General features: G+C 47.6%; 1 protein-coding gene and 1 non-coding gene across 5 annotated transcripts; one reads left to right on the top strand and one right to left on the bottom strand.

Annotated features, from left to right (window-relative positions):
- The first annotated feature begins 5,030 nt into the window (after positions 1-5,030).
- Positions 5,031-12,878, top strand: PLEKHF1 (pleckstrin homology and FYVE domain containing 1). Its single transcript, XM_065029266.1, has 2 exons — positions 5,031-5,144; positions 10,552-12,878. Exon 2 carries the CDS (start codon positions 10,564-10,566, stop codon positions 11,383-11,385), a length of 822 nt encoding a protein of 273 aa, XP_064885338.1. The 5' UTR covers positions 5,031-5,144; positions 10,552-10,563; the 3' UTR covers positions 11,386-12,878.
- Positions 12,879-15,445: 2,567 nt separating this feature from the next.
- On the bottom strand, positions 15,446-21,844 carry LOC102091399 (uncharacterized). 4 transcript variants are annotated; one of them, XR_010465980.1, is made up of 3 exons: positions 20,246-21,844; positions 17,752-17,924; positions 15,446-16,072 (listed from the first exon to the last, which is right to left on the bottom strand). It is a non-coding gene; the product is annotated as an uncharacterized LOC102091399 (transcript). The 4 variants fall into 4 exon arrangements; XR_010465979.1 differs by lacking the exon at positions 20,246-21,844 and adding an exon at positions 18,449-20,205; XR_010465981.1 differs by lacking the exon at positions 20,246-21,844 and adding an exon at positions 18,139-18,411.
- Between the last annotated feature and the right edge of the window lie 5,621 nt (positions 21,845-27,465).

Genomic DNA, 27,465 nt, shown 5'->3' on the forward strand with positions numbered 1-27,465 from the left:
AGGTGCTATACTCCCTCATAGCATGGTGCAAAACGCTTTCAGTAGCCTTTTTAGACACACTTCTTTTTTCCACATGAATTTCATGCTTTTTTTTTTCCTCTAATATTACATTCCTCTCTGCACTGGATACCTGCACATTCTCACAGTTCTGAGATTTCATACTCTGTTACTTCTTTCTCACCTCCCCCTTTCATATTTCAACTAGAACCTGCTCCCATTATCTGGGAACACTACTCAGAACTAGCTGTCTGGCAGTATGCCCAACCTACTGCTTGTTCATCAGTGTGTACTCACCTGTCCCCCTCCTCTGAAGAGAACAAACTTCTGAACTTTCCCCGTCATACGTCCCTGTACGGGGCAGCTCTTGGGTGCAACCTGGAGACTCACGGCGACTGACCCACTTGATCAATCCACTCAGAAAATGAACATGAAGCTCATGCTGTTAAGGATGAAAGAAAGCATGGGTTAGTGACACAACCTGAAAAAATGGAGACTACGTAACCTGGATTTAAAAAAAAAAAAAAAAAGCCTTTTCCACTGAAACAATACTACTCCTCCTTTGCTTGGATCCGCTCACTTTTCAGCTACAAAATGCCCTTCAAACCAACAGCCACATTGGAGAAGCCACAGAGCTGCCATGGGACATGTGGCATTGGTGCTCTGGGAGGCACAGAAAGGGCCATCAGTGTGGGATGTTGAGGGTGTTTCTGCACTGCAAGGCACATCCATGGGCCTGTCAGCAGCAGCTTCCCACTCACCACTGCACATGCCCAGCGCCAGAGGTCCAGCAAGCCCTCCTGACATCCACCATGCTCCTGCACACTCTCCGCTTGACCCCACGGGCATAAATCACTGTATTTCCTTTGCCCATGGTTTTTAGTTTCAGGTTTTACCATGTCTCCTGCTCACAGTATACTCTATCATGCAGAATGGTACACACAGATGACTTCAGATTAAGAACATTTCAGTGACAAAATACCCTGAGTATTTTACAGTTAAGAGGGAGGATATAAATGGAACTACATATTACATGCTGATCCAAAACAGAAATTAAAACTCTTGCCAAGCTTTACATCAGATCTTCTAACCACTTCTGTGATTACAGTTACAGACCACTGTGAAGAGAACAAGTTATTAAAACTGAAATTGGCTTAGCAGGGAAATCCCTAGCATTCTTCTCTCCCACTGCATGTTTCACCACTGCTATTTATCACTTAAAATTAAGAAGGAACAAGCAAAATACCTTATGGCTTCACAGCACAGAGATCCACAGTCAATTGCCAAAGCTTAACACAAATACCAGCTCACAGCCTAAAGATAGCATGGGTTTGAAACCCTTATCCTAGTGCTGACAACCACATGTGTCTTCTTTTACTGGGGAGAACACAGCCTCTTCTTTCTTTTTCCTAGGATCCATCCAAGAGTAAATAATTATTACGTATTTATACACAGCATTTAGACTTAGCATCTGCTGTTTACCTGCTTTGTCACTATTTGCTGTTCAAGATTTCAGATTCAACTCTACCTAAAGGCCAAGCACAGCACTGCACATGTGATCAGCAGAACAGGGCTGAAGGTCTGAGCAGCGAAGGGCAAAGCACAGCAAACACAAAGGCTCTTGCGATGCAAACTTGCAACTTTAGAATCTGCAAGGCTGAGTAGTTTTGTGCTCCTTGCACACAGCTTTTGCAATTATCACTGAGATTTCTGAGCTGGGACATGACCCTGCGGTGAGGCACATGGGGCCATGAGTCAGGAGCTCTGGGGGATGTTCCTCAGTCTCCCAAGTGATTCACTCTGAGCCAGAGCCTGTTGCTGCTGAAAACAATAGCAAATAACCCATTATTCCTACTTCAGCAATCACACTGCATATGACCATATGTAACTCTCCAAGTTTTTAGTTTTACTTCACTTAAGGAGGGTACAAAACCTCAAACAGTTCTTAGAATTTATGCTGCACTTCAAAATCCTTAAAGTGCTGCATACATGCAGAGCACAGTACGGCCATTGTAAAAACAAAAGCACATTAATTGTGCATTGCCTCATTATGCAAAAGACAGAGGAGCAAGCAGGTTTCAAGGTTGATTTCAGGAATATATTCATAATTCTGACAATTATTTTGCAGCCAGGCTCCCAGGAACAACTCAGGAAGTGCCACCTTTCCACACATGGACCCAGAGAGGCTGTAAGGACACAACGACACTTTGAAACAGGTTTGCCTGGAAGCAGTTCCAGCGCATGTGGACAAGTGATACATGAGAAAATGATGTTCTGAAGTTTCAGTCTGAGTGGGGCTCCAATTTCTGCACCATCAGACTTGTAAGAACCTCATTTCTAAAGCACACGAGTGATGCTGGTAGTGCTTGAGACACAAATCAATCACGGCAGTTCATACATTTCTAAAATAGGCTGATTAGTTGAATCCACCAGGAGCCAGACCACACAAACATTCATCCCTCCATGCACACCACAGTCTCACAGAGCATAGGACAGAGATTATTCATGCTTACAAGTAACCCTTATAAAGAACACACGTTGATTTATTCACTCATTAAGTAATAGCAGTATTCCAAGTTCAATTGAATAAAATTTCCATAGCTAAAACCTGTCTTGTCCGCTGATGAAATGCCCCATGTAGTCAATTAGTTAAAAACACAGTCTATCCTTTGATCGTGGTGAGTTTTTAACATCCCAAACTGAATCTCAATATTGAATTTTATTCAAAATAATTTTATAAAATGCGTTGGTTTGGGTTTTTTTTTAACATGCACTAACCATACACTGAGCTCAAAATGGAACAGATGTTTTTGTTACTATTATAATCTAATCTTTTCCTGCAGGCTGTTGTAGTAATTTTGCCACTAGAAGATAATAAAAAGCCATTTTCTCCCCTGCAGAGCTTACCTTTGGCTGACTCAGCTGAGCAGCTGCAGCTTTCTTTACTTGCTTTGAAATTATTGCATCCCAGTTAAGGAAGATATTTCTGCTACTGAGAAACAAGTGGTTTTGGAGAAAATGCCAGAGGCAATAGATCAGGTAATGCAACTGGAGCAAGGTAAAGAGACTTTAAAAAGACAGTAACTTGAGCTGTGGCTTCTTCAAGTGATATCACAAATGTTTCAGTTTTACAGCCAGGGAAAAAATGAGCTGCTGAGCCTGCCTATCAAATAGCTCTTAAGGTTACGGGTCAAACTCTGAGTTTGTATCTCAATAAGGCATTAAAACAAGGATGTAGCAGCTTCCAAAACAACCACCCCATCGTCAGCTCTCAAATGCAACTGGTTAATACTTACTGAATGCCCAGCGCACACCTGGGGCTTCCCTTCCCTTGTGCACCTGCTGCCTGAACACACCTCCACTTCTGACCCAAGAGGAGGAAAGCAGAAACAACCTTCAAATCCCATGCTGTTTGGTCAACCTAGTGCTACGTTTGGCTGACACATAATGATCACTGCCCAGGTGACCTCACTGAGAAACAACAAGAAAAATAAATCAAAGTACTACACCTTAATGATAAAGACTATGATTAGGATAACATGCAAGCAATTTCAGAATAGTTTTAGCACAAAGGAAAACAAAACCCACACACAAAACAAACAAAAAACCCAACTAAACAAACAAAAAGACACTTTAAGAGTAATAATCTATGTCTGGTTAGATGTGAATTATCCTGGGAGCTAAGACAAATTCTGACATATTTAATCCAGCACATTGTATATTTACACTTAGCTTTATGTAAAAAAGCACTTTGTTGAGAATTAATTTCTAGGCTGGGTAGATCTGCCCAGGCCTGGCAGATTGCTCACAGGGCAGCCAGGACAGAGATAGCTGGTGTCTGAGCTCAACGCTGAATGGCTCTGTAGTGAGAATTGGTCTGCAAAGGCTCTGCCCCTCCTTCAACCGACAGACCACTCAGTCCTGCTTCCCCACAAGGACAGAAAAGACTCCAAAGCCCTAGAAAAAATCTGAAAATCAGTGCTCAGCCCAGCAGCCTGCCCTGAGTAGCGAGCTCTCTTCTCTCAGGTTTTCAGAAGTCTGTTAACAACCCCACAGCCCTCTCTGTAACTCTCTCACACACCACCAGGGAGCCACGTACTGCAATTAGCTTAGTCCACGCTCGTCAGATCATCGGACGCAAAGCATGAAGATATAAAGTCTCGTGGAAACTCTTCTGACTGCCCAAGCACTTCAGTTCTGAAGCACACCACGAGCTTCCCAGCCCACATTATTACCAAAGAAAATGAAAACCTGGAGAAAAAAAAAAACACATTTCTAATACTTTGACAGCTCCATCAGTTCCCATTAAATATAGAAAAGCTATTACAGAAAGCGAGCAAGCATCTGAATTATAGACCAGCACAGGCCTGGGTAGCCAGGGGTTGTTTTACAGCACCAAGCAGGGCCAGAGCTCCGCTCACCCACATCTCCAGGCCGCCTGCAGCAGGTGCTAAGAGACAACCACGGGCTGTGCTCGCAGGCAGCAACGGGATAGACTGTGGCACACGCAGCCACCGAGGAGGCACAGCCACGGCAAAAGACCTCCTTGGGGTACCCCCGAGAGCACCAGCCCCTGCGCTGACCGGGCGTGAGCTACGGAGAAAATGCAGGAAAAGCTTAAAGGCGCCTGAAGGGCCGCACACCCTGGGTCAGCCCGCGGACAAGTGCTGAAGGGCGCGGGCGCCCCGAGGCAGCCCCAGGGAGCGGCTCCGGCCCAAGGAGGGACTAACGGGGAACTGGCCCCGGCCCAAGGAGGGACTAACGGGGAATCGGCCCATGGAGCGACTACCAGACAGCGGCCCCGGCCCGCGGCGTGACCGGCACCTCCCGGCTCTGAAGCGAGAACCACAGCGGCTCGCGCCGGTTCCCGCCCTTCTACTACGCAACCGCGCACCCCGCCCCACAGCGGGGAGGCCCCGCTCGCGCGCCCATCTGGCGGCGTTTAGCCCCGCCCTTCGCCGCTTGCTCTGCTCCGCCATTGGCCGTCACCCAGCGAGGGGGCGTGGCCTCCCGCAGAGCAGGGAGACCGAGCGGCGCCCATTGGCCGTCGGGCGCGGGGGTGGGCGGGGCCGTGGGAGCGCAGGCCGGCCCGGCGGCGGAGCGGCCGGGGAGCGCTCGCCGGAGGCGGCCGGAGCGGTTCCGCGGAGGTACGGGACTGAGCGGGGTGGCGGGGGGACCCAGCGCAGCGGCCCGGCGGGCAGCTTGTGCGGAGGGGGAGAGTTTTGGAAGAGTTGAAGCTTTCCGCCGCCGGGCCGGTGCGGCGGGAGGGGAGCGGTCTGGCGGTTGCGCTCCGTTGCTCCGACCGCTGTAGGGGGGGCTGGGGGGGCAGTGCTCGCCGTGCTCGCCGTCGGGGGGACTCAGCCCTGCGGGGTTCGCCGTGCGTCCTGCCCGCCTGGGAGCTGTGCCCACCCGCAGTTTTCCCGTCACGCGTGTGTGGTGTCCCGCCCGCGGGGGACCCGCTCTGCAGCACCCTGGTCTGTGCATGGCCCGAGCGCCGGGCTGAGAGACGGCTTAGTTATTTTTTTTGGAAAGGACTCGAGTTGCCAAGTTTGACTATGTACCAAAACCACAGAAACTGATCCCGTTGGAAAGTTGTAAGAGGAATCCCCCACCTTTGGCCACACATGTCTTCTAAATGGCACATGGGCTTTAAGGCATCGGGAGTGATGGACAGTTCGTCTCTTGCCTTGGTGATCACCCACCCTCACCAGCACTCCTGTGTATGTCATCTGTCACAAGCCCTTGTCCAGCCAGAGCCTGTAATGAGTGACCTGGCAAAATGCTATGACCTTAGTCCTATCACCTCCAGCTCCAAAACCCAAGAGTTCCTTATGGGGGTCTCTGGAGAGCAGCCGGTCACCAGGTTGACACTGAGCGGTGGAGCGGGGAGCTGCCCGTGGAGTGCTGCCTCACTGCACTGCTGAGCATGTGTGTGTGGACAGCGAGCAGGGGAGGGGGGATGAGGCTCTTCCTTGAGTTTCAGGTTTTCCTTCTCCCCACACAAAGCTGGATGCCTCTGAGCCTGGGTGGCAGGTACAAGAACCAACTGATGGGTTTTGTAGCATCACTCTGAGCCCCTCAAAACCACTGGTCAGCTGTCCCCTCATTCTGACCCTGCATGCCCTAAGTCCTGGGCATGCTGAGAAACAGCAGCAAGCAGCTCAGTAACTTGACTAGTCCAAATTCCACCATGATTGGCAGCATTTCTCAATCAAAAGCCTGATATGGCAGTCATTCCCCAAACCTACGTGTACTGAATCAGGTTCCTCATGAGCACAGCTAGAAGGGGGTTGCCTCAGCCTGAGCCCCTTGACCCCAGTGGCCCAGCGGCTACAGCATGCCAGGAAGAAAGGAGAGGCAAGCCGAAATCCCCTTGGGCAGAAAAAGGAGAGGAAGTAGGTTTTTCTTGCCCTAAATGCCTGCTCTGGCCAAAAAAAATGGCTGTATCCTGCTTACTGCACTTGGTGAGGAATAGCTTATGCCAGCCCTAACTCCAGGAGAGACTTCTCAGCTGAGCAAAGCAGAAAGAGGGAGTAAGGGAGAGCTGCAGAGAAATGAGGCTCGGGGGATTTTCTGCCAGCAGACCGCAGCAGTCAGATCTGCTGTCAGCGCACTAATACTCATGGACCATCCCTTGCCTGTGGTATGCGTTAGGTATGCAACGAATGCCAAGACTGTCAGTTCTGTTTGACAGCAGGAACTGAAGAATCAGGTAGAACTGCTCACTGCTTTGCTGCACCTAAGCCTTAGATACATACAGACTTGAAAAACATACCCCAGACTCACTGACCCAGGAGCTTAAGATGAAATGCTCTGCCTGGCATGCATCAACATGGCTGTTTATAATCACAAGTGAACAAGTGCTCATTGTTAAAAAACGTGGCTTGCTTACTTCTGGAGTGGAGTGCCAAATAGTATTTTTTTCCTTTGAGTATCAGTTGTATGCACTGAGTTACATATTCACTGCATAACATTTGATCACATGCAGAACCAACAGATTGTGACCAAAAAAAAAAAAAATCTCAAACTTTGCTATGCCAAAATCTCCCATGAAAAGTAGCACATTAGTAAAGTGCATCTTCCCACCCTCATATCAACTCTGTTAGCTTCTGCTGCACATGGTGCATGTGCATAAGCATCACTTGGTAATAAGCACTGTGACCCTGCTGACCTGACAGGACAAACTTGAACAAACGAGAAAAAAAAAAGATCAAATAGGTTAGAATCTATATCCTCATTTTTATACCTTATCACTATTGTTCCAAAGGGAGAGGCTCCCAGTAAAGGGAAATTTACCAGATTCACATAGAATTCCAAAGCCAAACCAAGTATTCTTTGCAGTGAGTCACAATATTAGCATGAAATGGGTTTGCATGTGATTACTCAAGCTAAGTGCTATCTGGAACTTGAGGCAGGATTGATCTCACGTGTGGTGGGATGAAGCGAGTCACCCTCTGCAGACGGCTGTTTCTCCCCACTAACTGAAAAGGGAGCCTGTAGACAGATGCAGTTAGTTGTCCAAGTTGTCCAATGTGAATCCCACCCCTCCCATTTTTTCACTGCTTAGTGTGTGTTTGTGCTGTTCTCCAGGCATTTGCGCCTGAGGGGACAGAGATGGAAGAAAAACGCTCTGCTTTTGCTTCCCTGGGAAAACTCCTTTGGGAAATACCCAGGGCTGGAGCAGCAGCTGACAGTCTTAGCATGGAAGATTTTCCCAGGACAGAGTTAGCTTCTCTTTGGTTAACTCCTGGCATTTTAAGTACATAACAAACCAGAAGGTAGAAGAATAAGGACATGCCCTGCAGGTGGAAGCATGATGTGTAATGAGATCTGGCTTTCATTTGTTTCACGTTGCAGGACTGTGTTGATATCCTGTCCACCCTCTTCTCCCTTTGCTCCATGCAGCAAGTCCAAGAGCTTTCTGGTCCATATAGGGGCCCAAATCAATACAACAGCTAAAACTGTCCCAGCAGCAGGACTTGCACTCCTCTGAAAATGAGCTTATGTTTCCTGGCTCTTTGCAGGCATGGTCTTTATATCTGACAAAATGTTTTAATTTCCACTGGGATCGAGTACACAGAGACCCCTAGAAATAGGGTTGTCTCAAGTGCCATACTCGCTGGAGAGATCAGACCATGCTTCTAAAATACATAAAGTAAAAGTAAGTGACACAGGCTGAGATCTGGGACTCCATAACCCAGAAACACGAGGAAGCGAGACTGCTGGGAGCAGGATTAACTGCTTGGTTTATTCCACTTGGTGTTGCTGGTGCCAGAAATTCTTGACAGTGTTTTCTTACATTTGTGGCCTTTCCACACCAAACTTCCCAAGCTGTAATTTCAGTTTTTCTTTTTTTTCTTTATTATTTTGTGTGCGTATCTTGCTGTTTCACTTAAAAGCTCCTCATCCAAGGATTTGTTTGCAAGGGACCTCAAGAGACCACATCCCAGGGTAGGGATAACTCATATTCAAAGTCAGGGAGTTTAGTGTTCAGTTCTGGACTGTAGTTTGCCCAGCTTGTTTGTTCTTCAGACTGATTTGTGTATTTAAGAGGGAGAAAAAACACATTCTACATTGTTGTAGTATGGAATAGATTTGAATATATATCCTGCAGCAGAGCAGCTCCTTCAGTGTGCAGGTCCACTCCGGCTGACAAATCAAGGAAGGGAATGGAGCCTTTCTCCTCTCTTGAGGGCAAGTAATAAATCCTTTCACACAACTTCTGCGTGTCCATACTGAAACAGCAGGCTGGATGGGGCATCACTCCTGCCACTGCTTGTGTCATAACACCCCATCTAGCTGCAGCATGGCCCTGCTCAGAGCATTGCAGTTGATTGTAAATTCCCCTCTACACTGGAGAACATGCACATGAGTGGATGTGCTTGATGCTGTCCAACTCCGTCAAATCTATTCTGGTTCTTCAAGGCCCTGAAGATCCGTGTCCTTCCAGAAGGAAACTGGAGGCCTTGGGAGACCCTGGAGAAGCCAGCTCTTCAGGAGCACTGGCCACACAACTCTTCTCTATGAAAGCTAATTCTGCGGGGTGAGTCACTTCATTCAGGTCCCTGGGGCTAAAGCAATGCCTTAGCTTTGTGCTGGACATCCTAACCTGCTCTGTAGAAGAAAATTCTGGCAACTTGGAGGAGTTGACTGGTCTATCTGCCAGATTGCTCAGGCGAGAGGTAAATGGCACATTGCAGCCTGAAGTGGTGGTTCTGTGGTTTCCATCTGGCATACCGAAAGGGCGATTTGAGGTGAAGGGTAAGGAAGAATGTAAATCAGCATTGTCCCAAATGCACAGGACCAGGTGTGTTGTCCTCCTCCTCTTCCCTTTTTCCTCCAGCCTCCATGGCTACCGGGACTCTGGCCAAGGAAGACGGGGACAGTGGTGGAGAGCAGCTCTGCAGCAGTGATTCTGTGAACCGCTAACCAGGGCGACACACGTCCCTGTGATCTCGCAGCCGCCTCGTGACGGCTGAGCTACCTCTCTGGAGGAGGAAATGACTCACGTTCCTGCGGCCGGCCGGCCTCAGGCAGCAGCTTTCAGTGCCGGAGGGGCTATGTGCAATGAAAAATGGGACTTACAGCATAGAGCACTTTCCTTACGGCAGACTACCAACAGCAAACATCTGCTTTCACTTCAGAGTCACCTTTATCTAGGTTTCTCTATTAAAAACAAAACAAAGCAAAAAACCGCAGGCTATCGAAACCCCAGATGGTATGAGAAGGAGGGTGCAGAGGTGTGGGAAGGGATGAGCTTGCTGCCTGCCACTTCCCCTTCAGCAGAGATCAGACAATTTTCACAATGATGTGTCTTGTAGCTGGAAGCACGGGTAGCCCCAGCGTAACTGGGGTAGTGGAGGAAGGGCTTGACTTGTGTGGGTTTATCCACATAGCGAGTGCTTTTTTCTTTTTTTCTTCCTCCCGTTTTTGTCACGCAGGGAGAACCAGGAGAACAAGTGATACTGCACTGTTTGTTCCTGCCTCAGCTCTGGCCCAAAATGGTGTGGGGGGTGTGTGTCTGTAACTAATCCTCAAGACAGCAGGTGTGCCGTCAGAAACAGGAGGCTTGCTCCCAAGGCCACAGATCTCATCCCTCATCCCTCGTCCAGCCCAGCATCACTTAGCTCTCAGCATCAACAGGGATAGAAAGGGGGGATCCTGGTACCCTTCAGCTGTCACAGTACGGTAGTCCCTGAGCACATACTTCTACTTGGAGAAGAGCAGGTTTAGACCAACTGGCCTCCTTTACTATGGGCACACAGTTATACTGGGAAAAAGCACAGCTATAATGGAAGAGCTGGCTCTGCCTTCAAGGGCTTCCATTGCTGCAAAATGAACTCTCACAGTATAGACTGTTGCAAAGTGGGGTCATAAAGCTTGAAGATTTAATTTAGAAAGGTAACGAACTAAAGTGAGGAGTGGTAAGGGGATTACTCCTAACCTTGGGTTGCATTGGGAGCGTCTCACCTGTGCATACATTTGCTACTCAGCCTCACCCTGGTACAGATGTTTGCAGCTTCACCACTTCCCTCTTTATTTTCCTCTCCTCAGAGCGAGCTGGAGATGGTGGACCATCTTGCAAACACTGAGATCAACAGCCAGCGCATTGCTGCTGTGGAAAACTGCTTTGGGGCTTCCGGGCAGCCCTTAGCTGTGCCAGGACGGGTCCTTCTAGGAGAAGGGATTTTAACCAAAGAATGCCGCAAGAAACCAAAGCCTCGCATTTTCTTCCTTTTCAACGACATCCTCGTTTATGGCAGCATAGTCATCAGCAAAAGGAAGTACAATTCCCAGCACATCATTCCCCTTGAAGATGTCACTTTGGAGACGCTGCCAGACACCTTGCAGATGAAGAACCGCTGGATGATTAAAACCTCCAAGAAGTCCTTTGTGGTTTCCGCGGCCTCCCTCACGGAGAGGAAGGAGTGGATCAGCCATCTGGAGGAGTGCATCAGGCACCTGCTGACAAAGACGGGCCGGCAGCCCTCCACGGAGCACGCGGCCCCCTGGATCCCCGACAAGGCGACGGACATCTGCATGCGCTGCACGCAGACCAAGTTCTCCACGCTCACCCGCAGGCACCACTGCCGCAAGTGCGGCTTTGTCGTCTGCGCAGACTGCTCCAGGCAGAGGTTCCTGATGCCCCGGCTGTCCCCCAAGCCCCTGAGGGTCTGCAACCTGTGCTACAGGCAGCTGCTGGCGGAAAAAAAGAAGGAGGCGGAGGCAGATCGCAGGCAGCCGGAGCCGATCGGCTCTGCCATCCCAGCCTACGAACCCTCCAGTGGTGATGACAGCGACAAGTCTGATGACGACAAAGCTGAGCAGTGGCCAGCAGACACAGAGTTTTATACCTCAGAAGTATCCTGGTCATCTTTCCATAGCTGACCTTCTTGGGAGCTGGTGGCATTTAGACATCAGGAAGCCAACTTCTGGCCTCCAATGTGTGTCCTTCTTGATGTTTTCTCTGGAGGCTGTGCCTGGGAAGGTGGATCTTGGCCCCTGTGCGTGGTGTCTGTGTGGGGAGCAGAGATGGGGTTACCCCTCTTAGAGCGTGTCTCATACGACACAAGCACAGAGAACAACAGCTCGGTGAAGAGCAGGGACTGCAGCAGAGACCTGGGAATCAGCCTTGGCCAAATGAACTCACCATTCAGTGCCTTAGTCTTCCCGTCTGCAAAAACAGAACAATGCTAACTTCTTTTCTCAAATTATCTTTGAGATTGGCTCTTGGGAGAAAAAGGAGCAAGAAATCCTGGACTTAAACACACTTACCTGCTAGTGGTGTGTTCCTCGGTCGCAGTGAGGGGCACACTGGATGGCATTTTCCATGAGCAGTGCATCTACATCAGAAATTCTCATTGCAAGCCTGCCAGCCTGAGGGGTAGCCTCTCATCCCCACCTGGTAAGGTCTGCACAGGCTTCCATGTCTGCACCCGCGTCTCTCGGCTTCCTAAGCACTAAGGAAATGGTGCTTCGATTGCAGGGACCTCATATGAGATTTGGTGTGAGCAGCCTCAGCAAAGTGCTGAGCATCCAGCTCTCTTGCATGGAAGGAAGCCATGTTGGTGGTACTGGGTCAGGAGGGAGGAAGGAGAGGGGAAAGGGACAGGTACAATTAGACAGAGGAGTGAAATAAGGAGGGAGAGGCTTAACCACAGTTGACTCAACTAACTGCAGAGCCCCAGATCTCAAAACCAGGCAGTTCTGACAGACTACCAGCAGTGTGATGAACTCAAGCCTATCAGGTAAAAGGATAGCCCAGGGAGGACTTGTTAAAAGTGTTTAAAAATCTAGGAAAATGCCCCAGATTGAGATCCTATGAAGCACAGCACTTCCACTTCCCTCCCGAGCAGGAGCCCAAGACATTGAATGTTCATTTGTGGGCTCACCTCACATCTATCAGTCTCATGAGTCCAAAGTTAAGGTCATTTATATATTTCCAGGATTGGAGCCTGAGACTTTACAGTTAACTCAAGATCAACTTTAAAGTTCAAATTAAGTTAGAAATAAACTGCATCTATTCAAGTATTCTGTCATAATATAGTGTGGGAGTAAATACATCAAGAATCAGACAACAGCAATTGTTTTGCAGCAGACACTTCTACAAACTCCGTTATTACTTTTAGTATATTTTTGTATTATGTATTTTATGCTCTGGAAAAGGAACATGGCTAAGAGTACGCTGCCAATTGTACAGGCTGCTTCCTTACCATGACCTGTTCCAAACAGTGAATTGCCTGCCAGACTTAGGGGTTTTTAAATTTCAATTCAAAGTAATCGTTCTTACTGCCTTTTGTAAACTGCCACTGTTCCGATGAATTTGTATCACTTGACTGTGTGTGAATAAAGATACAGCCAACAGGAAGAAGCCAAGAAAATACAACAATAAGGCATCTTGTTATTTAACGAGAGCCTTAATCAAGAGCTGGGATGTGTGCTCTGGTTCAGGCCCAGCCAGCCAGCACGAGTTCTGAATCCTCAGCTGTGGGGTGAATGCTCTGGGTTTCTCTTTGCTGCTTAAAGGTAAGCGTGAGTAAAAACATTGCCCAGTCTGATGCTGCCTTTCTGTTTATACCATGTTATCACCCAACCGGGTTTTCCCAAGTGTTTTGCGATCCCCTGCAGTAGTCTGTATCGATCGAAACAGTATTTTTCTGGTGGGGGCACAGCTTAGAGCAGGTCAACAAACATTATGATCTAAGCAGATGGTTCTGGGTTTTAAAGCAATAAGTACACAGAGTTCTGTTTTTCCATCCCTCTCCAAGCTTAGTTCATAAATCTGCGCAGTGGCGATTGTTTTTATAATGACTCCCTCCCACCGGAAGGGTGTACATGCTATGCAAACAGAAAATGACCTTAAAAATAAACAGCCGTTAGAACGGTTCACAAGCCAAAAATAGCCCAGCTGCTAAACCCACATCCATAGCTGACATTCCAGTTCCCCGCTCCGGAGGCAAAGCTCCCATTTTCTTCCTAGTAACTGGCTCCAGAAATGTATTCCAGTTTTGAACCTACTAAACTACTCCTTAATTCTCTTGGAGATCAGCTTTTCTTTATCTTATGTGTCCAAAGGTCCTACTATTATCAGCCCCCAAAGAACTATGAACTGTTTTTATCCACTAATGAAGGACAGACACGCCTCTGACAAATGTCTTCTTGTTGAGAAAGTTTTTCTTAATCGCAGCAGAAAAAAAAAACAAACAAAACCCAAAACACCACACAAAACCCAGACAAACAAATTCCACCGAAACCAACCCAGGCTCTTTTTTCTGTCTGTACTGTGGTTGATGGCCTCTCTAAAAACACACATACCTGCATACCTTCCAGCAATGGGTATGTCCCTGTTCCTTACAGAAGGTGGGTGTGGAGAAGAGTCAGAGTGGAAAAGCCATGATACTCTTGTGAATAACGGAGAATAAGGGGGGTTCACATCACATACACACGCTGCTGCTTTGAAACGTGGTGTTTTGGATTCGAGGAGGTGCACATGAGCATTTGCACTTCCAGAGGATTTTTACCTGTGTGTGTTGCGGTGCTTTCTCCCAGAGCCCTCCCCATGGCTCCATGTAGCTCCCAGCCGTGCCGGCAGCGTCGGGGAATCGCGCTGCTGCCGAATGGGGAGATCTGCTGAGGCGGGCATGAGTTCAAGAAGACATTTCACATGGAAGCCCCAAGTAACCTAGTGATTCTTAAACTGTTAATGCATATGGTGAAAGGAGCCTGCCCAGGAAAACATGGGGAAATTTAAACAAAGCCTCTCCCCGTCTCTCCTGTTGTTTTATTAGCCAAGCTGGGGAGCTCAGCACTGGGATTAGAGCCCGGGGCTCCTGGCTTCTGGCCTGCTGAACACATGGGTTTTACATCACAGGCTGTGCCGTTACAGTTCAGCCTGGAGTTTTCCAGCATGATTCTGTCTCCGGCATATTAATGGGGCATTTCCTGATGTTTTGGGTTTTGTTCTTTTCTGACCTAAATGAATTACTTACCAGGGACTCATTCAAGTTTGCAAACCCATGCAACTAGGAAGAGCAGTAGCTTGAATGCTCACTTTGGAAAAACGTCTGCAGGCTGAGGATTTTGTGGGTCACATCCTTCTCCTGCAAGGCTCCCAGACACGATGCATAGGGATCAGTTGCCACAAGGGCTTCCTTGCTCAGCCCCTGCCTGTAGGTGTCATGGCCCAAAGGCCACAGCCCTTAGCAGCCATCCCTGCTGCGCACCAGCCCTGGCACTGCCTGGCCCTGGGGAGCACTGGTTCAGGAAATCAGATAGCTGAAAACGGCTCCTTCTGCTCCCCTAGGTGGAAACAGGAGCCCAGGCACTTTTAGAAAAATGCAAGTTTTTTGGCTCTCAGAAAAATGGTTACTTTTCAGGTGCGCAGGTAAGAGCTGGACAACAGTCCCCAAAGCTGTCAGGAGCAAGACTAGTGCACTGAGCACGGAAAGCAAAACCTGGATGTCAGTTAGCATCACACCTGCTGAAATTGGTGGGGGTTCTCCAGCAAAGAGATGGGAGCACAGAGTTAAGAGCCATGCGGTGAGGCAACCCTCTCCTCTCCAAAGTTGGGAAGGACAGCACTGCTGCAGCAGCCAGTCTCAAAAGCAGAAATAAAGGTAATGGGGAGATTTGCCATAGAGTCTTAAAAAGCCAATTGCAGCATGTGTAATCTGTCAACAAAACTGAACAAACACTGACTTCAGGCTTGGCATAATGACAGAGTGAGGAGTGCCCACTTACTGCTCACTTCCATCTGTCTTCCACGTCACTGGAAAAGTGTTTTGAAGTGATGAGAACAACCACTGCCTGGAACTCCAGACACACAGGTACACTGAATTCATTAATGGCAACTTGCACCTGCAGTAAATTTCTCAACTGTAAGCAGTAGCAACATCCGAGTTTAAAGCATCACCATTTAAAGCTCAACTTCAAGAAACCTCACCACACACAGAGAGATGAATCTTTATTTTAGGGGAAAACTGAAATTATCAGAGCAGTTTCACTTGTTTTTGCATACAAAAGAAGGCACGCCTGCACATTGTTCTACTTACAGACTTGTCATGCAAAAATGAACAACTGGCTGGGCTATTTGCAACATGGCCCTTGGAGCTCACGGTGCCACCTGCAGCCGGTGTCACCCCACAGCAGCACCAGCTGAGCAGCCCAGGGCTGCCTCCTCCTCACAGAAGTCAATGCTGGAATGACCACCCTAATCCCAAGGACGATACAATGGTGGCAGAATCAAACTCCCCATTTTTAATTTTTTTTAAAAGAGTAAAATTCATTACACTGCAAAAAGCCTGCTCTGGAAAGTTTTATTCTGAAGGCTTTATATCTGCCCCTAGTTCTTTGGAGAAGTAATCTGTCAGCAATGCTATCAACTTCTGCTGGAGACTGGCATTTTCCATGACAAGAGCAATCAGCTCAGATAAACCACTCCAGTCAAAGGGGCAGAGAATAACCATGGCTTCATCACACAATTTCTTCTTCTTATGAGGAGGCAATTCCAATAAAATCTGAGAGACCGGCTTGAGCTGTCCAGTTTCACCACAGATGCAGTCATGAAGTACTGCTCCTAGAAAACAGAGATGTTACTCTTCACCAGTTGAATATTAAAACCTGAAATTCTATCCACAGCCTTCACCAATGTCCCCACCTTTACTAGAAAGCAATGCAGAGTTGTGTATGCCTGTACTTTAACTAGGTTTATGCACAGTGTTCAAAGCTCCAAGAAGGATTTTTAAAGCTTTCTACATCCACAGCAACCGCAAAGGAACTCCTGACACAATCCAAGCTAATAGTGTCCAGCTAGAAATCAGAAACAAAATAATGCTCCTTCTGGCACTGGTCTCTTTAGGATAAGCTCTCCTACTAAATAAAACCATGCTCAAGGAAAACTCGTGACCAACAACTGCCTTATCAGTGCCATTAACCCATCACCTCTTACAAGACATTCCCAGAACGACACAGCTTTCTGCTTCTGTGCAGCTGCACACCACAGTCTCCCCTTCCTATGAACCCACCCTGCAAAAGGTGTCACAGACACCAAACCCACCGGCTCCTGGGCTGGGCCCATCCCTGCTCTCGTCTGCCAAACCAACACCCCCCGCACCGCCCACCCCAGCGTGGCAGGAGACGCTCTGGGCAGGAGAGTGTCCCTAGCTGCTCAAGGTGACAGCAGGGACACCATCTGCAGCTGGTGGCAGTGGCTGCTGCTGAGAAACCCCTGTCACACTCCTGCAGGGCTGTTCCCTTTCAAGGGGACACCAGCCTGACCGGCAACACAGGGGCAATCCAAGAGGAGTTCACGGGGCTGATCCTGCTGCCCAGAGACACGGAAACCCTGAGGGAAGGAAGGACTGGTGCTCCCAATAGAGGGGCCTCAGAACTGACTCTGTCCCCAAAATCCCAACCTGCAGCCACTGCTCCAAAAGACTCATTTCTGCACTCACAGAGATGCAGACTTCCATTAGACAAGAATTCCTTGATTTGCACCTATTACTCAGTTGGCAATTTTTCCCATGATACCACAGAAATACTTGAAAGCCTACAGTGGCTGAATTTGTCTTCAAGGAGCTTTTATGAGAACATCAATATCTGATTCAGGGGCACTTAATGCAAAAGCCACTACAAGTATCGATATCCAAGTTCCTCATTTCTTGAGACACAATTTGTTACATGATCGCACTTGTTCCCCCTAAGCAACACATCCACAATCCATTCTTCTCAGAGCAAGGAGTCCTTAGAAAGCACCATATGCTGCAAGATTATCCAGTGACCACTGCAGATGGAAGGTAATTCATTCTCTGATTGTTGGTGCATGGCAGCAATAAGGACAATCCTGGCTGTCCAGTCCCACACCTGGCCCAGCTCAGAGCCTCTCCCTTCACTCTGCTTGTCCCACACCTGGGGCACTGCTCTACCTCAGCAGGTGGGAACCCAGCTCTACCAGCCAAAAGCAAATGGTTTGTTAACAGCCTGTGCAAAGCATTTCAGAGCCGCCACTCTCCCAGCCTCCCACCTCTGCATGGGTTCCCCTCTGCAGCACAGGAGCCAAAGTCAGCAAGGCCACTGTCACCCTGGAAAGAAACACTGACATGCCTTCCTGACACACACCTCGTTTCTAAAGAGCCTACATGTGAAATGGCACCTTGTAGAGCCCCCGGTGCTGCACACCCCTTGCCTTCAACCCACTGCTGCTACACAGACTTGCTAGGGAGTTAACCACATTTTTCCATAGCAAAATACACTTACCTATAATCACTCCAGGTGGACCTGCCAGCAGACTTTCAATAAATGCTCCTGCTCCTGCACCTGCCAGGAGATGACGTCTTTTGACATCAGCTGCCATTGCGTTCTGTTCTGAGAGATGGCAGAACAGCAGAATCAAATAATCAACATCAATGGGCATCTTGGTCAGTCAAATCCTGGAAAAGATGTTTTAAATTATGTTTGGATAACTGCAACAGGGACTAAACGTTGCTGCTAAACAAACAGAGTGCAGGAGTCTATGAGACTAAATGGTCAAAGGTACAGTTGATACAGGAAAAAAATACATTCTCTTTCATTTCTGGGAAAAGACAATCCCACTTGGAAACACCTGAAGGTTACTGAATCTGAAAATGAAATCACAGGGCAGACCTGAAAAATCTGTTTTTATGACAAATTCAGAAGAATAAGCAAGGACAAGTACCAGCAACGAGACACCTAAGAAAGTTTCTGTCTAATTCTACAGTATATTGGCTGTGACTCAAGCAAATGTCGTGCGTATTCAGCATTGCACACAGCTCTGGGAAAAAGCCAAGCAGAGCCTCACTCTACTGCAACCAGCAGATTAGAGTTGACAAATCTGTCTCGTATTTTCTCCTTGTCTTAAATCTTGCCACGAAACAGATTTTTGTTTTCACATATCACTTCTTCTCCTCATTTTGTTACATGCTTAAATACTTACACGCTGATTTCTGAAGACAGAAGGGCACAGATTTCAGAAGGAGTCAGAAGAGAGACCTGGGACTGGGAATCAATGGGGGGCTCTGGAGTCAGGGCATCAGAACCTCAAGGGTGTTTCCTGGGATGCCTTTATGAGCCAGGCAGCCCAGCAATCTTTCACTCTGCATGGCTTTCTTAGCCCAAAGCTCTTTCGTACACTCCTCTAAAACTTTGCACACCCTTTGCATCCCTTCCCCGCTCCCCAGCGGTACCCAGAGCAAGCCCACTGGTCCAGACTCTGTGTCTGGGGCTACAGAAGTGGGGGAGCCTCCCAAGAATCTTTGCCCAGCACAGCTCAGATGGCAGGAAGGAGCCTCACAGCACTTGCAGGGGTGTCTCCTCTCCAATGAGAGGCTGTTTTTACTGGCTTGGCAGGACCCAGCTGCTCTCCCTGACACACTCCTAACACAGCTGACCTTATGGAATCACTCCAGCGGTGCAGAGAGAGGAGTAGTGCTGTGCATTAACCCTGCAAGGGCCTCTGCAGCAGAGCTTTCTGCTGCAGCTCATACAGGGGAGACACCCCCCAAACCTCAACGAGACAGGCTGGTGGCAGTCACACCTATCCTGTGGCCAGTGGAGGACTTGTCTCACTGGGTATCCTGCTTCAGCCACATATCTCCATTCTGCTAACACCACATACAAGACAGATACAACGCCAGCAGGCCGAGCAAGCCTCTGAGTCCATGCTGGGTCCCAACAGGCACTCGGGATGTCACACGCTGCAGCCATCTGTTTGCAAGGGAACAGCCTTAATGATGAGAGGTTCTACATAATCCACTAGTAAAGAGCTACAATGTTAATCAGAGGAGGATGACAAGTAGCCTGTCATGGTTTGCTATTTTAAGACTTCAGCAGTACCAGCGCTGTTCCTCTAATACAGCTGTCAGAAGTATAAAACGGGGTCTGAAATGCAGCTGGTGTAGCCCCTGAGCAAGGGCAGAAATGGTGTGCTGTGTGTGTTTGGGATAATACATGAAAACAGTATTAATGAACCAGAGCCAGAGTTCACCTACCCCAAAATCATGAGAAACGGCATGTAAGAGGCACCTATAGAGGGATCCTTCGCTGGTTTAGTCTCTCGTCAGCCCAAGGTGACAAGCTTCTCGAGGCAGCGGTTGATTCTGGACAAGTGTGTTTAATCGTCCTTGCTGCCACCATTCTGCCTAGTTGCTCTCTGAACACATTTTTGTTTTGGCACCCAAAGTATCTTTTGCCAACCACTTCCATGATTCCCAGCTCAGTGGGTGCACCCTGCCTTCTGTGCCATGGTATTGTTCCGCTGTTCACCTGTGTGCCGTTCACAGCTGCAACCAAAACTCTCTCAATTACTGTCTTTTCCAGGTTGAGCAGTTCTAAAGTAGCCTCATCTCCCTTTACACAGATGCCCTCCCATACCGTGTTATCTTTCTCTGTAATCTTCCTAGCTCTGCAACACCCCTTTTGGTTCAAGAATGACTAACCAGAGTGGATCAAGCAGACTGCACAGACTATTCAAGTTGTGGCTGTGACCTGGATTTATTCAGCAGCTTAACAACATCTACTGCCCTGTTCTTGGTGTTCTTCCCTGTCCCTCCTAACCTTCTCGTTCCCTTCTGACCTGCTGCTGAGCACTGGGCTTGTATTGTCAGAAATCTGTCCACAGTGACCACAAGCTCTTTCCTGAGAGAAAATAGGTCACTCAGAACCCAGCTCTGTGACTGCACAGTCAGCATTATCTTTCTTCTGGGGGTATTTACCAACACTAACCAACACCTACCGTTCCACTGACCGCTGGCTCATGTCGATGCCGGCAGCTGGCGGCAGGCATGGCAGTGCTGTGGGCAGGTGGCTTCATGGCCCGGAAAGTCTTTGCAACCCTCAGTTACAGTCAAGCATCATCTCTCTTCCTTGACATGTCAGCAAAGCATGTGAACACAGTGCAAACTTGATTTCCTTTGAGTTCAATACACACCAGTATGGTATTATACGTACAACATGGCGCCAGCAGCACAGGAACTGGGGCTCTTCAGTCAAGCACAGCAATGCTGGGGTGTAAGGCGGTGGCACTGGGACCACATCCTCTGGAGTTAGGAGGCAGTGGAGGACATATGCATGGGTGGGATGTGAGCTGCTGCAAAACACGAGAGCCACTTTGTTAAAAACACTTGGCATCATGCTGCTTTGCATGAATGTTGAAGGTTCCCAAAGATGCGCCAGGGTTAAACAAAAGACATGGGGCAGCTTTGAAGCTGGCTCAGCTGTTGGGGTGTGAGCAGCCTGTAGTTGGTTAATTGAATTCCTGGTTGCTATCTGAAGGCACCATCCAATTTTGGTTTATTGCATAACAATACAGTAAATTACGCACAGTAGAAATACATACCTTTGTCACAAGGCTGTGTGGCAGCCTAATTATTTATTATGAGCAGAGCACTTTGAAGACATAAAGCGCTACAAGAGCGCTCCTTATTATCCTCATGGCTACTTATCATTAGTGGCACGACGTGAAGGCTCAGCTTCGCCCTGTACTCACGGGGATGTGCTGCTGCCATTGTCAGCAGCCCCAGTCACACAGGGCCGGGCTGGGGACATGAAAGCCTGAAATTAGGATTAGACTCAGCAGCAGCGTAGGTTCCTGCAGAGTTAAACTTCACAGACAGCAGAAAGCCTCAAGTATGCAGGCGGCTGCCAGACAATGGGAGGTTGTTCGCTGTGGTTATGGAACAAATATTTTTATACACAGATTCCTGGAGAGAATGGCTGGGAAAAAGCAAGCTTGCCCCTTTTATGGAAACCAACAAAAATCAGATCCAAGAGCCTGCCTTGCCAGCACCCTATTTAGCATTTTATCGCTGACTTTTTGCCTGCATAAGCAATTAATAAACTGCAGTTGGGTCAAAAGTCTGTTATGTGAACTTTAGCTTGTGGACAGGCACAGAGCAGGCAGCTGATTCCTACTGATACTCCAGCAAGTCTTTCACTTTAATGCAGTATTCGCCTGTCTCCCGCCTTCTGGAGTGACTGGAAGCATTTGCTCCTGCAGTCTCTCTTTCCCATGCCCAAATATTACATTCAGCCATTGATGCTGTTTGTATCCTTCACTGCTCTAAAGGTGAGCAAGTCTTCAACTTAGGATTTCAAACATCTGGTTATGTGGATCTTAAAATTAACCTTGAAAGGCAAGGTAGAAAAGTTAGATAGCATCCTCATTTTGGCCTGGAAGAGGAGGATTTTTAGAGTCAGAGATGTTTGAGTAAATGCAGGTTGCAGTCAAAAGTCAGAGCTACTCTGGCTGCCTTTCTTGCAGAAAACTTCTGCTGGTATTAAACAGCACTGCCTGCCAGGGAGAGGGCAGAAAGGTAGAGGAACTATCCATTGGCACGGTTAGCTGGGCAAGAACAAAAGATCACATTGGAAGTGCATACAAATAGAGGAATGAGCTAACTTACTTTTCTGCATCAGGATGGGCTTACACGCCCCTGCAGCAGACACGGACCTTCTCCAGCTGGGAGGGAACAGCAGTGCCTGGGGAGAGAGAGTCAGGGCTGATGGCACCTCTGTCCCTGCTCCGCCATCTCTCTCACCAGGAACCTTCCCATCTCTGTGTTCATTCAGGGGCCAATTCTGACTCAACTGGGTGATTCTCTGGTTGTTTTGTCATAACATCTCAACACAAGAAGCTGCTCAGGGAGCTGCAGTGAGGTGCATTAAAAATAAGACCTTCCAAGCTTTTGTTTTGTTAGATCAATTTTGACTCCAAATTACAAAGATTATTCATAATATCTTATTGACTAATACAAAAATAACAAAGCCTTCAAACTGTCATCACATTATACATACAAGGGAATATCCGAGTGTGCTCTACTCCAAAGCAGCATGTCAGAGCACAGGAAAGATTTCATTTCACCCTAAATAACTCCTGCCCACTGATGCAGAGCAGGAAATGAGGAATACTGAACATTTACATCCTGGTAGACACTCCTGTGAAGAGTCTAATTAGTTAAGGTCAAACACCAGTGTAAATATTTCATTCCCCTGCAACAAAGAAAGTAGCTACTTTACACAACCTAGCAGTTCCCTCTTCATCCCGATTGCTGTAAACCTCTACTAACATTCATTACGTTCCTTCTTCTTCAATGCTCATGTCCCGACCGCAGGGTCTGAGCATGGTTAGCTGCATAATAGTCCTATTACATTTGTGTAACACACCATTTCCTATGGAGAGATTGCAAAGTGTTTAACAAAAAAGGCATTCAGGAACGAGATGGGAAGTTACTCAAGGTCACCCAGCAAACAGGCAGAAGAGCCAGCGAAGGTGATATCCCTTCTCAGGCCCAGCAAAATGGGCTTTCCACCAAGCCACGCTGATGTACCTGCTGACAGCTGAAGCCTTGTCTTTGTTGGAAGATCAGCAGTGACACTAGATGAAACTGCACCATTTTGAGGGAATTGCAAAGGTACAGATGTTCGAACGCAGCGTCTTCACCAAATGTTGAAAGCCGTAACGTTCATGTTTGCTTAAATCCTTCCTGCTGAACAGTCATCCAAAGAAACTAATGCCTTCATTTTTGCAGACTTCAGAATGATTTTATATATTTACCTCTTAGGCTCTTCTGGAATTCATAAATCACACTTAATGAGAAGTATTAGCACACGCTTACTGCAATTACATGATGAATGTTTGATTTCTGGCTTACAGCCTGAAAAATACATAGATTTCTGTGATCTCTAGAAAGGTAAAGATGAAACCTCATGTTTTAATTAGGGGCTAATAGCTTTAGTTCACTGCAATGCAAAGGCCTTTGGTTTCTTAAAAGCTTTCCAACCCAGCTGAAAGTCTGCCATTCAATTAGTCTGGAGTTATATATCAGCTAGTCAAGCAATGACAGTCTTTCTAAGAAGGTAGTGCTTTCTTCACAAGAGCTTTTACTCTGGGGAAAACAATGCATTTCTTTTACATGCTCTGGCTGCACCAGTGCTGCTAAACTGCTGCTGGAGACCAGCCTCAGCAGGTCCTACCACTGCAGCTACACAGGATTGAACCCTTGAGTCTGCCTGTGTTTCACTGGCGAGTGCTACTGGAGCCGCTGCAACACTGCGAGGAGAAAAGGGAAAAAGGTAATTTCCACATGAATCTGCATAGTCTTTAACAGAAATATTAAGATTAGTATAAATGCTGTGTGACCGGAAATATGTGCATGTGAAAGCACCATAACAACAATTAAAAGAGAGGCCTGTATGGACAGTGAGGGATGCCATTGCATCAAGCGGAGGAATGTGTTGCTGCTGTCAAGCCCCACACTGCTGAAATCACAGCACAGATAGTGGGACAGAGGCAGAGGTTGCAGCAAATCACATATGCCAGTCCTCCTTTTGATAGCCCAGCAGGCTAACAGGAAGACAACAGCAACAGGATATAAAAGATATCCTTAAGGGTAGAAAGGATTTGCCCAAAAACTTAGTTCGTAATTGACAATCAAGAAGAACCCAGGAGAGAAAGTGAGGATTTGATTTGTCCTCTGCATTGTGCACAAGCAATCCCAGTCAGACCACTTGGACAGGTATATGAGAGTATGGCTGTGTAAAATCAATTTGCTTAGTGACTTTGAATAATACAACCTTCTTCCCCTACCATAAGAACTTCCAGTTAGTTTTGTAACACTAATTTCCTGTAAACCAACCAAAAGGGAAAAAATACATGCTAACCACCATCAGGTTGCAGCCATCAAATTGCAGTCATCTGAACAAAACATGGATGCTCTCCGTAGCTTTTTGTTGTGCATGTCAAAGAGAATTTCACTTCTAAAGAAGAGCTATCCTGGCCCACCCAAGTCCTTTGCAGCCCAAGCCATCCTCCCAAAAGAAGAGGTGAGTGTTACTGGTGTGCTGGATGCACCATTCATCCGTGACAACTGGGAGCAGGTGACCGCAGCCATGCCATCCCACCCCACCCATGTCCCACACATATATGGCAGAAGCTATAAATCATGACCTGTAAGAGAGGAAAGCAGTTCTGCCAGGGCACAGTGGCCTGTGATCAGGCTACTGAGGACAATACAACACACCGCACCACTGGTACCATCTTAAACAATATGGTCAGAAATAATAAAATGTTAATAACAAACTGCTGGTAGTATCACACCCCACCGCTACCCTCAGTCAGCAGCCGTCACCCGCACAGCCCACCATTGCTGGCCGGTGGTGTCATTGCCACCTCGCACAAAAGCAGCTGAAGGGGAAAGGTGAGTGACTGCCCAAAATCATCCAGCAAACCATGGCTGCAGCAGACCGGTCAGCTTCCTTCAACAAACTGCCCCGAGTCTGGCAGCAAAGCACCTCTGGAGCCCACCCTGCTCCCCAGAGCCCCGGGCAGGGGAGCAGCCCAGGCCACCAGCTCCCCCCAGCAAGGACAGATCCTGCCCAGAGGGTTGCACAGCTACCTCCTGCCAGCAGCCCACGCAGCCCTCTTGGAGAGATGGAGGCTGTTGGGGAACATTCTTCCCCAGCAAAGCCCTCTGTAGGTGGAAGGAGAGAGGTTGTCCTTAGAAGAACTGCCCATGTAATGCTAATCCATGCTACTTTTCATAGTTTAGTAAGAAGTGAGAACTGATGTTACACACACAATGTAAATGGGTTGAGCCAAGAGCCACCAGACCGTCTTCATGAGGGCATGTACTCACCCTGCCGAATCTCAGCTCTGAGGTTCAAAGCAGCTCCCTGCCTGAGCCCCGTTTTGGCAGATTACTGCTACCAGTGAGGTTCTCACTGCCTGCTGTAAACATTAGCCAGTTAATGGGAACTCAGAATTATCTGCTTTTACAGTTCTTTGTGCTCTCTGGAACTGCTAGATGTACAAGAGATGATCCAGTCTCACCCAAATCACTCCAAATCAGGAGCAAATCTGGGTGTTATGGTGGGCAAGACAGCAAGAAGTGCTGCGGTGTGGATGTGCCTTGCACCAATCATTTCTTCAAAGCAATCTGGAAAAAGGAATAATTTCAGGGAACCCTCTTCCATAGCAGAAGGATTTCACCAAAACCCTGTAAAACCTCCAGTTAGTGAGCACTATAGCAACTAATTAGCCAGTGTCACAGGCGCTGTGCTGGCCACCATGGTGCACCACCCGAGCACCGGCTCCCTGCCCTTAGCTCAGGATCTCCATTCCAGTTCCCATGCTCCCCCAGAGCACTGAGCCCAGGAGCCTCCACCATGCCATTGGAAACAGGACCTTTAGGAGGACTGTGCTGTGACAGTGACCAGCAAAACACCAGAATTTCACAGCCCAATGCTCCTCGGTCCCATGGGAGCAGCGGTTACGCACGGGCCATTTGTACGCGAGACGTGAGCACCGCTCCAAAGGTGGATAGAGCTGTTAGGGGTGCAGACTTGAAGGTGACAAAACCAAAGAAATGCAAACTCCCCAAAAACAAGCAATTATTCTTTCCTCGCTTGCCAATCCGCCTCTGATCAGTCTTTGCAAACTGGCGGCTGCTCAGCTCACAAAATCCACTTGTCCTTCTGTAATCATGAGGGTAAAACCACCCTCCTCTGCCTGATTGTGTATTTTCTCACTATAATTAAATGTGACATGCAGCTGCAGTAAATATTTGTGCAGTCATAGCTCACATATGATAATCATCAAAAACCAACTTCGCCAGAGAATGTGCATGAATTCTAGTCCAGTCTGTAGCTAGGCTGATATTTCTAAACTAACACAAATTCATTAAAGCCAGAAATGTAAAAGTCCACTAGCAAAAAAATAACTTACCTTTCCTTTTAACAGGAAAAGATAACTGCTATCCATATAGTAAGGCCGTCTTGATAACCTGAATTTAAGAAATAATCTGATTGCCACTAGGTGGCACATCTCAATTAGTAATCTGTGCTTGAATTCGTGATTGCCTTTTTTTTTTTTTTTAATATTCCCTATCTTTGCTAACATAACACTTTGTAATCATGCTTGCTTTCTATTTTTAAATCAGACAGCTCTAAGAAAAAAAAAATTAACTAAAAATACACCATCTGCCTGTGAAAATCAAGCTTGATTCTGTCACGTCTAAACCCAAACCAGGTTAATAACCAGAATCACAGATGGTTTCTTTATATGAATATGTACATCTCCCCGCAGTGACTCTTTCAGCTGCTTCCCAAACCGCTGGCACGGCATCACCTCGTTTCCTAGGTGACAGCTGCGCCTCGCACTCAGCCTGGACATTACACGGCTGGGATGCAGCTCAGAAGGTTCCATCGCTGCCTGCGGCGGGTCCCGCACCGCCCGGGATGCAGCGGTGGGCAGGCACCTCACTCCAAAGAACAGCAACAGATGGGTACTGATCCATTCTCATGCAGCTCCTCTTTTCCTCAGATCATCAACTCTGCTGCAGGATTCTTTTAACTTGTCCAAATCCCCACAACAGGCTGCACACCAGATATCATTGTGACCTCGATACGATAGCACAGGGCTGTAGTCAGAGCAATAAAGGCAGAATTTGATCTTTCTGCAGCACTCAACAGTAAGAACTGACAGAAACCACTGAAATACAAACAACGAAACCACTGTGGGCTGCTGCGTTCTTTATCTCTCAGTACTTATGCATCAGGATCTCCTCAATCAGAAGCGGTTCTTTCCTAATTCTCACGTGTCCAAACACACTTTGGATGAACACTTGAGCTGACTTCTGTTCTTCTTCTACTACCATCAGTGAAACGTGTTTCAGACCAAACTGCAAACCTATTGCTACCACTTCGAAAACAGGTACCTGCCATCTTCTAAGAAGTTCGATGAGAACTAAACCTGTTAAATGATACAGAGAATACATAGAACTCAATTCACTTCTTCCTGGTTCTACTTCAGTCATCTGAAAACCTATGGAACTTAAAGTTCACTGATGTCTGAAGCCACCTTGAAACCTGCTAATGATCTGTTTAAATACTGGATACTGTTATAAATAAATTGAAGCCACCATCTTTCCCATGGCCTGCTTTGCAATCAGATGCCAA

Source organism: Columba livia, chromosome 13, assembly GCF_036013475.1.
Source record: "Columba livia isolate bColLiv1 breed racing homer chromosome 13, bColLiv1.pat.W.v2, whole genome shotgun sequence".
NCBI lineage: Eukaryota > Metazoa > Chordata > Aves > Columbiformes > Columbidae > Columba > Columba livia.